This window comes from Chlamydotis macqueenii, chromosome 14, assembly GCF_036417535.1.
Source record: "Chlamydotis macqueenii isolate bChlMac1 chromosome 14, bChlMac1.mat, whole genome shotgun sequence".
Lineage (NCBI taxonomy): Eukaryota > Metazoa > Chordata > Aves > Otidiformes > Otididae > Chlamydotis > Chlamydotis macqueenii.
In genome coordinates this window covers 14,969,074-14,983,220 of record NC_141569.1, presented here as the reverse complement: position 1 = coordinate 14,983,220, position 14,147 = coordinate 14,969,074, and the positions used below count along the sequence as shown (strand labels likewise).

General features: G+C 48.2%; 2 protein-coding genes and 1 long non-coding RNA gene across 9 annotated transcripts; 1 reads left to right on the top strand and 2 right to left on the bottom strand.

The window, feature by feature from the left end:
• Positions 1 to 284: 284 nt before the first annotated feature.
• Positions 285 to 5,631, bottom strand: LOC147598995 (uncharacterized). 2 transcript variants are annotated; one of them, XR_015260097.1, is made up of 3 exons: positions 5,201 to 5,631; positions 1,591 to 1,964; positions 285 to 385 (listed from the first exon to the last, which is right to left on the bottom strand). It is a non-coding gene; the product is annotated as an uncharacterized LOC147598995 (long non-coding RNA). The 2 variants fall into 2 exon arrangements; XR_015260098.1 differs by lacking the exon at positions 285 to 385 and adding an exon at positions 1,227 to 1,334.
• SQSTM1 (sequestosome 1) lies at positions 4,312 to 8,858 on the top strand. 3 transcript variants are annotated; one of them, XM_086758751.1, is made up of 8 exons: positions 4,312 to 4,564; positions 4,743 to 4,838; positions 5,638 to 5,867; positions 5,997 to 6,153; positions 6,624 to 6,710; positions 7,210 to 7,451; positions 7,696 to 7,903; positions 8,547 to 8,858. In XM_086758751.1, the coding sequence occupies exons 1-8, from the start codon at positions 4,387 to 4,389 to the stop codon at positions 8,702 to 8,704; spliced, it is 1,356 nt and encodes a 451-aa protein (XP_086614877.1). In that variant the 5' UTR covers positions 4,312 to 4,386; the 3' UTR covers positions 8,705 to 8,858. The 3 variants fall into 3 exon arrangements, with proteins under 3 accessions (XP_086614877.1, XP_086614876.1, XP_086614878.1); XM_086758750.1 differs by having other exon boundaries at positions 6,621 to 6,710; XM_086758752.1 differs by lacking the exon at positions 6,624 to 6,710.
• On the bottom strand, positions 7,888 to 13,448 carry MRNIP (MRN complex interacting protein). Of its 4 annotated transcripts, XM_086758756.1 has the most exons (8): positions 13,100 to 13,159; positions 12,965 to 13,024; positions 12,613 to 12,710; positions 11,357 to 11,426; positions 10,922 to 11,058; positions 10,566 to 10,653; positions 9,739 to 10,045; positions 7,888 to 7,981 (listed from the first exon to the last, which is right to left on the bottom strand). In XM_086758756.1, exons 1-8 carry the CDS (start codon positions 13,157 to 13,159, stop codon positions 7,944 to 7,946), a joined length of 858 nt encoding a protein of 285 aa, XP_086614882.1. In that variant the 3' UTR covers positions 7,888 to 7,943. The 4 variants fall into 4 exon arrangements, with proteins under 4 accessions (XP_086614882.1, XP_086614879.1, XP_086614880.1 ...); XM_086758753.1 differs by lacking the exon at positions 7,888 to 7,981 and having other exon boundaries at positions 9,289 to 10,045; XM_086758754.1 differs by lacking the exons at positions 7,888 to 7,981; positions 12,613 to 12,710; positions 13,100 to 13,159 and adding an exon at positions 13,300 to 13,448 and having other exon boundaries at positions 9,289 to 10,045.
• Between the last annotated feature and the right edge of the window lie 699 nt (positions 13,449 to 14,147).

The window sequence follows — 14,147 nt, the reverse complement described above, 5'->3', positions numbered from 1 at the left end:
CCAGGCTCAGACCCCCAACCCAGCGCACCCACCCGTACCTCGCTCCTCGGCTGCAGGTAAAGCCTCAACCCCACCAGCACCAGCATCTCCACCATTAGAGCAAAGAAAACAAGCCCCAGAAGCTCTGTCCCACCCAGCCTGCTTGCCTTCTCACCTTAAACCTACGTGTTAAACCCAGGAGCCAACAGAGGCTTCGCAGGAATTAAAGGCAAAAAACCCACCAGAGGCAGCAGACAAGTAGGAGCTGCTTGGGGGAAAGGCGTGTGAAATCCTACTGCTGATAAAGAGTCTGGAGAAATAAGATGACACGATTTAGCACGTCAGATGTTGGGTGTTTATTTTCAGATGTGCAAGACGCTCCTACCGCTCGGGGTATGGTGCGTGCCTGCAACAGAAGAGAACAGAATAATGTTAATAATTTCTCCAAGACAATCAATTAGTTACTTTCCCAAGGATAAAGCTTAATCTGATTTCTGCTGTTATACTTTGTCTTCATGAAAGTCTGAAGAAATGAAGGAGCTTTATACCACCCTCACATGACAAAAACCTTGGGCTCTCTTGGAAAAAATGAGGAACTAAGCAAAATTGCCAGCACTTGGCAATTTTTATATCAGATCGGCAAAGTTCCCTTTTATTCTTGAAGTCCTTCCCTCTTATCCCAGTTTTAGCTTTTGCTGTTTTTTAACAAGCAAGTTTTGAGCCTTGGTCCTTTTGCAGAGCAAAGTTTAAAATAGAAACTGCAGAGACTCAAAACCCCAGCAGCAAATAAACAGAGCGAAGATGTTTTTTTGAGGTGATCTCATGATCTTTGAACAGTTGATGCTGGCAATACCGAGCACGCTGCAGAAGTGAGGGCCTTCCACGGAAAGCACGCCGATAGCAATCCACGGATCCTGAGGCCATTACAAAAATCAGAATGAGAAAACATTTATTAGGTCTAGATATAAAATGTAATCCAGATTTATAGCTGATTTTATCTAGCTCTCTAAAGAGCTTGGCTCTGGAGCTCAGCCCAGCTGTGGCCAGGTCAGGCTCGGTCCTTCCTACGCTGCTTTAAGCAAAGAGCCCTTGCTGTTTTCTCATAAAACAAAGCTACGTCATTTTCTCTCTGTTTTATAGGCTGCTGTGTTCAAACATCACCAGGGCTTGCTTCACTGCAATGTAAATGTTTCCAAATTCTCCTTAGCCACCAGAGATTAAGATCACAACAGGGTGTTTACCTTCTATGTGTTGACATGTTGATGCTTTAATTCAGGCCAAAAGCTACAAGTCAGGTTCTCAAAGCAGCGCTCACCCCAAGCAATTCATGTAGGTCGCAAAAAGTTCCTTCTCACCTTCAGGAACACAAAATCCTTACGTATTTGCACAACACCCATAGCGTGTTTGTACTTTGTACCTGCTTTCCACCCGTTTTCCCTATCTGTTCCTTTGTCTCAGTGAAAAAAAAAACTGTCCCAGGGTTTTCTGACCTTAAAAGTTTCCCATCACGCCAATGAGCAACAGTGCTGAGCCCGTGTAAACATCTGACGTGGCAGAGTAACCCTTCAGGAAAACTCAGCCTCAAAAATGAGACAGCAAAAAAACCCAAACCTGCTCGGCTTTCCCTTCTGCCTGCGCTGTTACGGAAGGAGGGTTTCCGCTTCGGAGGCGGTGAACATTGTTTTCATTGGGCTGGTGGAGGTGGGAAGCTGTCACAGGACCAGGCTGAGTCACCAGCATCTGACCCAATGTGTCTGGAGGATCCTGCACCCTTCCAGAAGCCTCTGGAAGGAGCATGTGGATCGCAGCATTCAGTTCAGCCCAGCAAGCGTCTGCCCACTGTGGCTCTGTGCCGTCCCTCCATCACCGCACGCTATCCCTCCATCGCCACATGCTGTCCTGCCAAACCTTCCCCTCCTCATCGGGAGTGCCAGGGCAATGATGGGGACCTCAGGATGGAACGACGGCTTGGGGAAGAATTCCTGCTGGAAAATAATCATCAGCCTCTCTTGTGGTTTGCAAACAAGGAAAAGACTGGAACCTCCCCCTCCATCCCACCAGGACTTCACTGCAAACAAGAAAAGTTTGGACCTAAGGAGTATTTCTGGTGATTATGTCCTTGGAGCAAGAATCTCACCACATATTTTTAAACACTTCCCAGCAGCGAGTGGGTGTAGAGAGAAAGCAGAGCACTGCAGGGATGCTAATTGCTCCTTTTTGAGCCTTTCCTCTGCAACCTTGAAATTTTAAACTCGAACAGCTTTTTTTTCCCGTCCCCTTTTTGCTACATCCATCTGCGAAGCTGGCTGCTGAGCAGCAAGGGCTGACGAACCAGGTTTTGTGTATGGGTTGCTGTGATGCTACGAGATCCCTAAAGAACGATAGGAAAACATCCACGCAGCTGAGAACACCAAAACCCAGATCCTCCAGCAAACAGAGGGAAAAACATCTCGAGTTAATATGTGTGGGGGCTGAGAACCCCCCTTGGGGGCAACATCCCAGGGCTGGGGGCAACATCCCAGGGCAGGGGGCAACGGCAAATGCTGGGAGAGCGAAGTCCAAGGTCTGTGCTGGAGAGGGGCTCGCTGGGAGGAAATCCCCAACCTCGAGGAGGAGGAGGAGGAGGCGACTCACTGAGTCACCCCTGTCTCGTGATCAGTGAGCTAAGCTAACAGAGGCTGGTGAAAGCCTTGTTTTCCTTCTGTTTTGTAAAAGTGCATGATGTCATGACCAGAAAGCTGAGCGTGACTCAGCATGTTCCACCAGGAGAAGGGAAATTCCCTCTGGCTTTTGGCCCCGTCCATATCTGCCAACTGGATTAAAGTTACATAGAGGAAAACTTAGATTTCTGGTTTTAATTTGGTGCATCGCCTGATAATTATAAATGCATCAATTAATCTGGAGGCACAAGTGGCTTGAAAAGACCCAGCAACTTGAGGGCAAACCACTGCACCTCAAACAGCCCAGCAGTGACGGAGAGGGGAATAAGGAATCGTCCCTGTTTGGGACGGCAGCGACACGGTGCCTGAGGAATGAACGTGCTGGAGCTGGGTCCCAAAAGTCACCTCTCTGGGTCTATAAATGAGACAAAAAGTGGCCATCGGGGTCCTCAGAAACAGGACATAGGACGGGCATGCGGGGGGTGCTGCCTGGCAAGGCAGATTCAGCACTGGCAGTGTCCTGTACTGCACCCCCTGATCTCTTCTGATTTTACGGAGAAAAAAAGTAATCCAAAGTTGCCAAGCCAGCGACTTTCATCAACATTTTCAGAAATAAGGATACACGCAGCAAAGAAGCAAAAGGGAAGGAGAGCGCAGCACGGCTCTGCTGTGTGCCCAAACCTTTCGCTATCTTGGGCTGTAAAAGCTGGCGAATCATTCCCCGCACAGCACCATTCATGCTTCAAACTGAACCTGATTCTGTTTATACTTTACCTTATCACTTTGCGGTGGAATATTTGCCATGTCATACCTAGAAATCGAAATTCCTAGAAAACTACTTAAGTTAAAAAGGGTAATCCTTTCCATTGCAAGTACTATTTTCCAGAAAAGTGTCGTGATTTCAAAATTGCTACACGTATGCAAAAAATTTATCTATACGGAAGGCCAAGTGTTTTAACATGTATACTTTAGGTCAGGAAATAAACTACCTCCCCATGGTGGAAATTAAAACTTATCCTTCTCTTGACTGCAGAAGATGATAAATCATGACAGCGTTTTTCCTATGGTTTTATCATCTTTAAGCAAGAAATATGTCACTAAGAGTCAGTCTGGTCAGGCCCTTGGGCGAGAGGAAATTAACACTGACGAGGAACCTAATAATCATTGATCCATCTTTATTTAATTACACTTGGACTGCACAGATGGTGTGTTCTGCCAGCTGGACTCTCCCGTGGCCAGATTAAGAGGCCTGTCGACTGTATCTGATCCACAAAAAAAAATACCCCTGCCAACCAACTTGGAAAGCCCCCAGAACATCCTCCTTAATGTCAGTTGTGTTTATACTTGTATCTTTATTTTTAGCCACCCTTTCTTCCCTAAACACTGGGTTCAGGGGAAGCGTGTTAGCTGGAGAAGTATTTCTTCCCGCCATGATGAGCGTGCAAAACCCTCCGTGCAGGCTCCCCACCTCCATGGTGCTGCCTGGGCTTGGCTTTGCTGGCCCCAAGGCAAAAGATGGAGGTGACGAGGGGACCGAAAAACGAAGCGCATGGTGCGAACTGAGACTGCAAGGACAAGGCAGTAGCCGGCCCCTCCGCCGCCATCTTATAGCGACGCGGGGCGGGGCCGTCCGGCCCCGCCCCGCGTCGCTATAAGACGGCGGCGCAGGGGCCGGCTCTCGCCCCGTCTGCCCGTTCCGAGCCCGGCCTACCGGTACCCCGGCTGAAATTCCTGCTGCGCCACAGCCATGGCGGCGTTGACGGTGAAAGCTTACCTGCTGGGCAAGGAGGAGGCGGCCCGCGAGATCCGCCGCTTCTCCCTGCCCCCTCCTGCTCGTTACCAAGCCATTTACGACCGCGTCGCTGAGCTTTTTCAGGGGTTGATGAGGGCGGGGACGCCGCCCGCTTTCCGAATGCACTATAAGGGTGAGTGGGGTGGAATGGGGTGGGGGGGCTTCTCCGTGGGCAAGGCCGTACCCCGCTCTGTCAGTGGGTTGAGGCTGCCTAGCAGCTGGGTGTCCCCGCTGTTCCCCCCCCGGGAATCCTCACCACAGGCCATTGACACCTGACCGGGCACCTAAATCCAATGCTTTACCCTTTCTAGATGAAGACGGGGACTTGATTGCTTTTTCCACCGACCAGGAGCTGGAGATGGCGATGCCTTACGTGCAGGACGGTGTCTTTCGTGTTTACATCAAAGGTAACACCGCACAGCTCCACAGGGTGGTAGTGGGTCTCTGGCTTTGCACTCTGTGTTTGTTGACAGGGTTCTGGAAATGGGAAAAATGAGCCCCAGGGGCCTGGTGTAACCTGCAGCCTTCGGGGGGAGGTTAAATAAAGGGCAGGGTAATGTGCCGGAATGTGAATCCTCCCTGCGGAGGTGGGATCACAAGCTTCCCCCTAGCCCTGTCATCTCAGCTGGCCCAACGTGAGCCACTGTTGTCATGCTGGCTTCCTGGAAATGCTAGCTTGGCACTGGTATCTTTAATATTCACAACAATGCACTAGGAAGCCTTAATTCCAGCTTATTTAGTGCCTTGTCCCTTCTGTTCATGTAGATACCTGCAAAGCTTTATCTGCAGTCCATCAGAGTCACACGAGCAAGTGCTGTTGTCCCCATTTGTTCACACCTGATATGTGGCACTTCTTCCTAACTCCCTCTCTGGAAACATTTTGTTCTTGCAGTGCTAGGAAGGCAGGATGAGAAGCCAAGTAGGGTAGTGCAGTACTAATCTAAAATAAACGCACCAGGGACTGTTAAGGATAAGGCATGCGCGGTTTGCAGAGCAGGTATCTTTGCAAAACCCCTTTGCACTTGGTTTAAGTTCTCTTCCATGCCCCCAGCTTGTGTTTGGCAGCCAGCGTAAAAATAAACTGACCTAGTAAGTCAATACTGCTCTGACAAGGGCTGTTTGTGCTTCTGTCTCCTCTGCCCGATTTCCAGCCTTTAAATAGTAACCTCGTTCTTGATGCAAAGTTTCCTTTCCTTTCCTTAATAGAGAAAAAGGAGTGCAGGCGGGAACATCGCTCGCAGTGCAGCCAGGAGCCTCCCCGTGACATGGTGCACCCCAACGTGATCTGTGATGGCTGTGAAGGACCGGTGGTGGGTACCAGGTTCAAGTGCACTGTCTGTCCAGACTATGACCTGTGCAGCACCTGTGAGGGTAAAGGCATCCACAAGGAGCACAACATGGTGATGTTTCAAAGTCCACTGCTAAATCCCTTTGAGGTGAGGGGAAAAAAAAAAATCTATGGAGGGGAACTAATGAATGGGATATTCCTCAAATTTAAGTCACAAGTTTCAGTTACTCAGAATCTGGCTGTGTGAACAGAGTCACATGAACGTTACCCTTTACAGTGGTTTCCCCGAGGACGCTGGCTCCGTAAAATGCGGCATGGTGTTCCACCCTTCCCATGGATGCACTGCTGGGGATATCCTGGCCCTGCAGCTCCATGCCAAAACTCCCAACAAGCCCAAGCCAGTGCTGCAGCCTCCAGTCCACCCACTGCAGAAGGTAAGAGGAGATGCCCTGGTAAACAAGGTGGTGGTGGAGCCAGACTAGCAGAGGTTCTGCAGCACAGGGTGGAATCTGGGTGAAAAAATAGGCAGGGGAACTAATTGAATTTGCTTGAAATATGATTAGCACCTTTCAGTGCAGAGTGGGATTATTTTAAGGCATGCTTGGGCCCGATGAGGATGCAGAGAGAGTATCCGGAACCAGACAAAGCTGAGCTGTTAGGTCAAGCATGTCACTACTCTACTCCAGATCTGCCTTTCAGCATGGCTAATGAGCCTTAACAATGCTAATGCCACTGGTTTTCTGTTCCAGAGGTAGCTCAGTGTTTTGTCTCTGTACTGCCTTTGTCGTGCAGTGTATGTGAGTGACAGTGTATGTGAGCATCAAGATCTCATGGGGAAATGCTCTGAAGGTGCTCTTTCCCTCTGAGCTTCCATGTGTGCTAACAGAAATTGTTTTTCTAGAAGCTTCTACTAACAGCCAGCCTCAGGACCCCAATGTCACCTTCTTAAAGAATGTTGGGGAGAGCGTGGCAGCTTTTCTGAGCCCGCTGGGTAAGTGACTTACAGTTTGTTATCCCAATCGCTGAGACTAGCTTAAAGGTCCTATTAACAGGAGCAGCAGTCAGCTCTTGGGACTTATGCTGGAACTACCTCATGCTATTAAGCCTTGAAGGCTTAATTTACTCCTGGTACTAATACTGCCTAGGCTTAGAGCAGCCACTCAGTACCTTTTCAGAGCTCTCCCTTGGGAGGAAATGAGGAAAGGTTTCATTAATGTGACCACTCTAACACTAATCCTAAGTGGACATAGATAACTTCTGCCCTGACCCTCTAAATGTATGGCTTGTCTGTCTAGAGGAAGGTGACTATTTGGGGCCTAACTATTACTTGTTTAAAGAATGTTTTGCATTAATTCCTACATGTTACATGGCAAACTGTAGGATTACAGAAACCTTAACAGCATTTAGACCAGGATTGATCCATCCTTTTTTTAGGACTGTGCTTTGGAAAAATCTCTGTAAGACTTTCTCCATCTCAAATGCATTTCTAGGTATTGAAGTTGATATTGATGTGGAACATGGAGGACAGAGAAGCAAAGTGACTCCTGTTTCTCACAATCAAGAGAACAATGCTGAGTCAGGCAGCAGTACCGTAAACCAGAACGCCCAGACCAAACAAGACTGGAGTAACACAGATTCTGCTACAGAAGTAAATGCAGTTGCAGAGCAGATACAAGACATGGTGATAGATCCTGTGCCCACACAAATGGAAGATGGCAGCTTCCACTCGCAGGTACAAGAACTAGGACACTAATAATGCTTACTGAGGCGTTACTAAAAAGGAAGATAATGCATCGTGGGATTGAATATTAAAATGTCAGCAGATTAAGTGATAGCACCTTTGCTTTACAGGTTTACAGCAAAGGTGGTGGGACTTGGTGTGGATGTAACCCTTCATATTAAAGGCAGATAGTAGGAGCATGCATCCTACCTGGAAAACACTGCAGCACCTGGACCTTTTTTTCTTTCCGTTTCAGGAACACAGTGAGTCCAGTAGTTCGTCAGGGGGTGATGAGGACTGGACCCACTTATCTTCCAAAGAAGTGGATCCTTCCACAGGTGAACTGCAGTCTCTGCAAATGCCAGAGACAGAGGGTCCGAGCTCCCTGGATGTATCTCGGGATCCTCCTCAGCCAGGACCTACAGGACTGCGAGAAGCTGCACTCTACCCGCATCTCCCACCAGGTATGGGCATGTATGCAGGTTTCATAACTGAGAGTAATTTTCACTCAGGAAATGCCAACTTGCCTGACATAAGCAGACCTGCTTTTAGAGATGGTAGAAACCAAGGTCGCATATGGACAAGTTTACTGTAACTTAACTTTGCTCGCAGGTACAGCAGCTCTTGCTGTGTTAGAGACAGTCAGGTGGTTCTCCTCTTGAATGTGGGCAGCTAAGTCTTAAAAAGACTTCTGACCTTAGACTGATAGGCCATTTGAGCAACATGGGGAAAAAAAGGTGGTATCCTAAACTATGTTCTTGCTGTGTACTCTTCAAGGGAGCCCTTTAAGGCAGGCTGCAGACCAGTCCTGAGACTTTAAGACAGCGTTTTTCTGGTGGGAGCCAGTAACAGTATGCCAGGCCACTTAACTGAGAGCAACAGCACAGAGTCCTACAGCAAGGCCAGCTGAGCCTGACTCAGCACTTTTTTAAGCTAGTGATTTATCTCAAACATCTGCCCTCCTGGGAGACAAAGGAGAGCATGTCTCCTAGTGTTTAACCAGCCGTACTAGATTTACAATGCCACCTACCTACAGTGTGGCATTAAAGCCTTGGCCTGTTTGCCAATTACATGAAATATTTCCACTTTAAACTATTCTCTTCACAGAAGCAGACCCTCGCCTCATTGAATCTCTGTCCCAGATGCTCTCTATGGGCTTCTCTGATGAGGGTGGATGGCTCACTCGACTCCTGCAGACAAAGAACTGCGACATCGGGGCAGCACTAGACGCCATCCAGTATTCCAAGCAGCCACCTCACTTGTAGTAGTCTGTGTAACAAAAAGCACTTTCCTTCTAACTGAAAGCAAACAATGCAGTGCACCTTACTCAGCGGTTCATCTTTCTTCCTGCTAAGGGTTTCTGTGTCATGCTCTTAAGTGCTTGTAGAATGGAGGAAAAATAAATACCATTTCCTGTGATGAGTCTGTGTGAGTGTTTTATGTGGCACAGCTGTATTCTTTAGTTGAAAGAGGGGAAGGACTGGGCTGGGAGCATGTGATTTCATCAGGCAGGGCCCTATGCAAGACTGTAGGGGTACCCTTAGGGCTCCACTTGTGAAGACAAATCAAATGCTTTGCTGGGTCTGAAGCCTGGAAGCTCTTGCAGCTCTGGAAGAAAGGGTTGCTATGGGAGATCTAAACAAAGAGGTAGCAGAGGGGAAAAAGGCTGTAGTTTGTCATGGGCATTTTATGTACTTGCCAGGAATTCTTAGAGCCTTGGAGCTTTCTTCCCCCTAAGATGACCTACTTCCATTCTTCCTTCTAGCTGATGAGGTTGCTAGACAACACTCTGTAACTGTAGGACTCACCCACTGCAACAGACTTCCCCCAGACACAGCCACAGAGCAAGTAGCAAGTAAACAACTTTAATCAGTGCAGTTTTGTAAGGCTTAAGAGTAAGAGTAAAGCCATCTTCAGGTTAGAATCTTGCCTCTGTACTCAACATACCAAATACATTATAGAGACAAACAAGAAATTGTGGCCAAATATGCCTGAGCTTCTCAGAGATCATCATCAAACTCCTCACCAGTACAGAAGAGGTGTTTGCAAGAAACATTGCTGAGCTTTGGCCCAGTGTTAGAGTTAACAAGGGTGTTTGCCCTCCTAGGGCTATCCAAACTGCACCTTCCTGCAGCGGGCTCTAAGGCACCAGGTCCTGCCCTTATTAACTGGCTGTGAGGTTCTTTGAACCACACATCCTCCTCAGATGAGCAACTGGTGCTGGGCGCCGTGATGCCAGGCAGTTTCGAGGCAAGCCACTCAGTGCTAGCAACACGCTTTTTAAACTGAAAACCTGTACCTGGAGGTAGAGTCCTTCCAGCCTGCTCTGAGCATCTTCTGGCCGTGCCAGCATCTGCTGCCGCGGTGCTCTGTAGCCCCAACCTTCCACTGCCCTCCTGTGGTGACAAGGTGGCCATGGCAGCATATTCACTATAGCTGTCAGAACACGAGAGGAATTTTTCCCACTTGGAGGGTTTGGTACAAGCAGTTGGGGTTTGTGCATTCTCCTCAGGCACTGTGGACTCACAGACAGCAGGAACCGCACTGTCTCCAGAAACAGCATCTCCATCATCGTGATCAGGCACTGCTACAAAACATTTCTTGCGCTATAAGAAGAAAGAGAGCTTGGTTATAAATCCAGCGCGCACAGCCAAGCAAGCTGCACCGAAGCAGGCAAAGAAAGAGCACTCAGGTCCTTCAAATGCACCCAAATTCTCTGAGGCAGAGCCAAGGCTGATATGCTGGGTGAGCCTATGAATTCTGGGCTGCGAAGGCTCAGGCCAGCTTCACTGGCACTGCAGGCAATCACAGTGACCTTAATAATTGCATAGGGCACAGGTGCCACTGCTCAGTAAGGCAAAGCAGCAAGATTGCAGCTGTGCTCATGGAGGAATCCGGCTCAACCACTCAGCTTACACAAGGGGCATTGTTTTTACTCAACTAAAACCTTTCAGAGAGAAACTCTCAACAGAGTTTTCTTCCCCTCCCCAGTCATTCAAACAGAAGAGCAGGGAAAGACGCATAAAACTTCAAAATCACGGTGACACAAAAGAGGTCAGGAGAACACCGTTTTGTTTTACTGGTAGGAAGCATCTTTTACAACTAAGAGACCTCAGAGGTTTTAACCTTTTTGGCTCCGTAGGCAAACTGGAAAACTTCATTTTCCTCTGCGTACTCTTGACCATCACTGGAGAGAAAGCTCTTCCGTTGTTTCCTGGCCAAAGAGATCATTCACAAAGAGAACTGATTAGCTCCACTGTGAGGTTTTTTTTTTTCACAAATCACGAGAAATGTTCATAAAACGCATGTCTCTAAGCAATAAGAGAAGTTTTACCCCCAAATACCAAATCCCTGCTCAGCTCAGGTCATATACTGCAACCTGTACTTTGTTCAGCTATCAGAGATGAGCTACCTCCCACACCACCAAACCAAATGTCAGCATTCGAGGGCAGGAATTAAAAAAAAAAAAGTTCTTTCTGTACCTTTGTTCTTCCACAGTGTTCTTCCTCTGGGAACAGAACTGTTGCGTTTCTGTACCCGCCACCTCCTCCCCATTTTCCTGATCTTCACTGTCCTTGTCCAGATATTTACTCCAGCGACTGACTTCTGCCCTTCCCTCCTACAACACCAGAGAATTACTGAAAACAGCAAAGTACAGCGTTCTCCCTTCTGTAATTGTTATGTATGTGCCGGACGCCTCAAATCACAAGTCAGTTTAGGACATGTTCCTGTGTCGTGTTCCTAGGCTCAGTATCCCGGTGGAGCAGGGTTTCTGTACAAATCTTGTTCTCTTTGCTGGAGCCTCTCTGATTATACACACTGTTTCAGCTGTCTGAACCCATACAAAGGGATCACTGGTTGAACTTTGATTCACCTAGGTCGGTATGGGCTTTACCTGAGCCTTGTAGGTATCTTACCTGATGGGCCGAACTGTCTCCCTGTTGGGCTGCTGTATTTTTGCTGTCATTTACAGATTCTTCTACACACCTGAAATAGAGGTTTAAGCTAGAGTGTCTAGTACATGCTTCTGTCTGTGGATTTGTAATTTTCAAATCACCTAGTCATAGCACAAGGGATTGGACAGAAAGCATGGACAGGAATACCGGGCAAGAGGCACATCAGGAAAAAAGGATCTATAGGAAAGCAGATGTCAAATGAAGAATTTGCAAGACATATTGCCCAAATACTTGAAAAAAATCTAGTTAGAGGGTAGCCCTCCTTTCTATACAGAGTAGCAATTTTGATCTAAAGATGCTAATCATGAAATTATAAATTCTAATTGCTCATAACTAGGGATATAACAGTGTGTCTTTTGGGACAACAGCTTAAAGCCACTAATTATATCCCAAGCAACCAAGGAAAAAGGGAAGTTATTTCACAATGTTTTGAATTTCACAATGTTTTGAGAATAGGAATAGCAACTCTTTTTGATAAAACGGACAATGAGTTTTCTTCCCAAAGCTTAACCCTGAAGCACTGCATATACACAACTAAGTTATCTAACCAGATTTAACTGAGTTCTAAAAATAACCTCGAGCAAAAAAGGAAGCTCGACCAGTTCAAGACCAGCTTAAGATTAGGCAATTTGTAAACAGATTCAGGAATGAAATAAACAGGAAAGTGCTACTCAGATTTTCCATCCCAGCAGGCATTACACCCAAATGTTTGAACAAAACAAGTCTTTTTATCAACAGCAGCAGGGATTACTTAACAGATCCACCGTGTGAAACCCCTGAATGCCAACAGTTAGGTAGCAACAGCAGAGGATGTTTTCTGTCTGAGGATGCACCTCTGCACTGCTTGTCTCTCTGTAAGATGAATATCTCCACAGTCAGCTCATCAAACAGCAAATAATAAAGACCAATTTTTTTAAAAAAACAAAACAACCCCAAACCCTATTGCATGTATTTCAATGGGTAAAGGCCTGACAAACACACACTGTTGATCAACTAAACTTATCCAAAAAAATTCCTTGTCAAAAGAAACATGCCAGGACACTAAACCAGACAAACAGCTTGTTCCTATGAGGTGGCAAAGAAACTGGCATGTGTCATGGCTTTACAACAGGACAGAAAACCCTCCTGTGAGCTCAGATTAGGTAACAGGCACCTGATGTGTGAAGACGTGCATCACCTGCAGCACATCAAGAGAAACAAGCAGATAAACACTCTACCGAGATGTCCAAGCAATTGCCTCCTCTGCCTCACCCTGCAGCAAGTTTAATTTCTGGACGTGGTGCCTACAGTCCAGGCCAGACCCTTCGCCATAAATCTGAAAAAAAAAAAAAAAACCCAAAAACCAAAAAACAAGGCTTAGGGAGCAGCCAGAAGGAAACAGCACAAAGGCAGGCTCCACCCCGGGTATCACTGAAGGGCCAACTAAAGCTAGCGCATATGGCTGAGCGTGCGACGGCCCGGGGAGGGCCTCCTGCCACCGCGGGCCCCCCGCTGCCACCCGACAGGGCTCTGCACCGCCACGCTGGGCCTCCCGCCGCCGCACGGGCCTGCCCCGCGCCGGCCGCTCACCTTCTGCACCGCCTGCCGCTGCCCGCACACGCTGCAGCTCCACTTCCCGCTCCGCTTGGCCTAGGAGGGCGCAGAGGGGGTCAGGGACGGCCCGCAGCCCGCTCCCCGGCCCGGCCCGGCCCGGCCCGCACCCACCTGCTGCACCTGGAAGAGGCGGCAGGAGCAGCAGCGCAGCGCCCAGAACCGCGGCGCCATCCCGCCGCCCGCCCTCGCCATGGCAACGCGCGCCTTCCGGCCACGTGACCGCCCCGCCACCCGCGAGCCCCTCCCGCCACAGCGGCGGCGGCACCGGTTGCTCGACGGGCGGGCTCTGGCCCGGCTGGAAGCGTCAGTACCTGGCCCGGGCCCTCCTCGAACCGCAACACTCGGGGCAGCGCCTTGCCACCGGCCGCGCCGCAACTGGGATGCGGGTCTGCGTGATAACGGCAGCGGCGTGTCGTCTGTGCACCCACGTCATCACCAGCCCTGGCTGCTCCTACCTGCGGCTGCGCCAAAAGCAAAAATACACAATAGTAATTAAAAAAAAGAAAAACAAAGGAAAAAAAAATAATTAAAAAAACCCTCAAGAAAAACAGATAAAAACAGAGAAAGAAACAAGAAAGGGGAAAAAAAACAGAGGGGGAGGAAAAAAAAACGGGGGGGGAGAAGAAAAAGGAAAAAAAAAAAGGAAAGGGAAGGAAAAGGAAAGGGAAGGAAAAGGAAAGGGAAGGAAAAGGAAAGGGAAGGAAAAGGAAAGGGAAGGAAAAGGAAAGGGAAGGGAAGGAAAAGGAAAGGGAAGGAAAAGGAAAGGAAAGGGAAGGAAAAGGAAAGGAAAGGGAAGGAAAAGGAAAGGGAAGGAAAAGGAAAGGGAAGGAAAAGGAAAGGGAAGGAAAAGGAAAGGGAAGGAAAAGGAAAGGGAAGGAAAAGGAAAGGGAAGGAAAAGGAAAGGGAAGGAAAAGGAAAGGGAAGGAAAAGGAAAGGGAAGGAAAAGGAAAGGGAAGGAAAAGGAAAGGGAAGGAAAAGGAAAGGGAAGGAAAAGGAAAGGGAAGGGAAGGAAAAGGAAAGGGAAGGAAAAGGAAAGGGAAGGGAAGGAAAAGGAAAGGGAAGGAAAAGGAAAGGAAAGGGAAGGAAAAGGAAAGGGAAGGAAAAGGAAAGGAAAGGGAAGGAAAAGGAAAGGGAAGGAAAAGGAAAGGGAAGGGAAGGA

Bases quoted from the DNA above. Each gene is read 5' to 3' on its own strand.
- SQSTM1 (XM_086758750.1), top strand. From the start codon at position 4,387: ATGGCGGCGTTGACGGTGAAAGCTTACCTGCTGGGCAAGGAGGAGGCG. The intron at 4,565-4,742 runs GTGAGTGGGGTG...TACCCTTTCTAG, and splicing joins TTTCCGAATGCACTATAAGG to ATGAAGACGGGGACTTGATT. The intron at 6,154-6,620 runs GTAAGAGGAGAT...TTGTTTTTCTAG, and splicing joins CAGTCCACCCACTGCAGAAG to AAGCTTCTACTAACAGCCAG.
- MRNIP (XM_086758753.1), bottom strand. From the start codon at position 13,159: ATGGCGCCGCGGTTCTGGGCGCTGCGCTGCTGCTCCTGCCGCCTCTTC. The intron at 11,059-11,356 runs GTAAGATACCTA...CTGGTGTTGTAG, and splicing joins GAGACAGTTCGGCCCATCAG to GAGGGAAGGGCAGAAGTCAG. The intron at 10,654-10,921 runs GTACAGAAAGAA...CTCTTTGGCCAG, and splicing joins AACACTGTGGAAGAACAAAG to GAAACAACGGAAGAGCTTTC.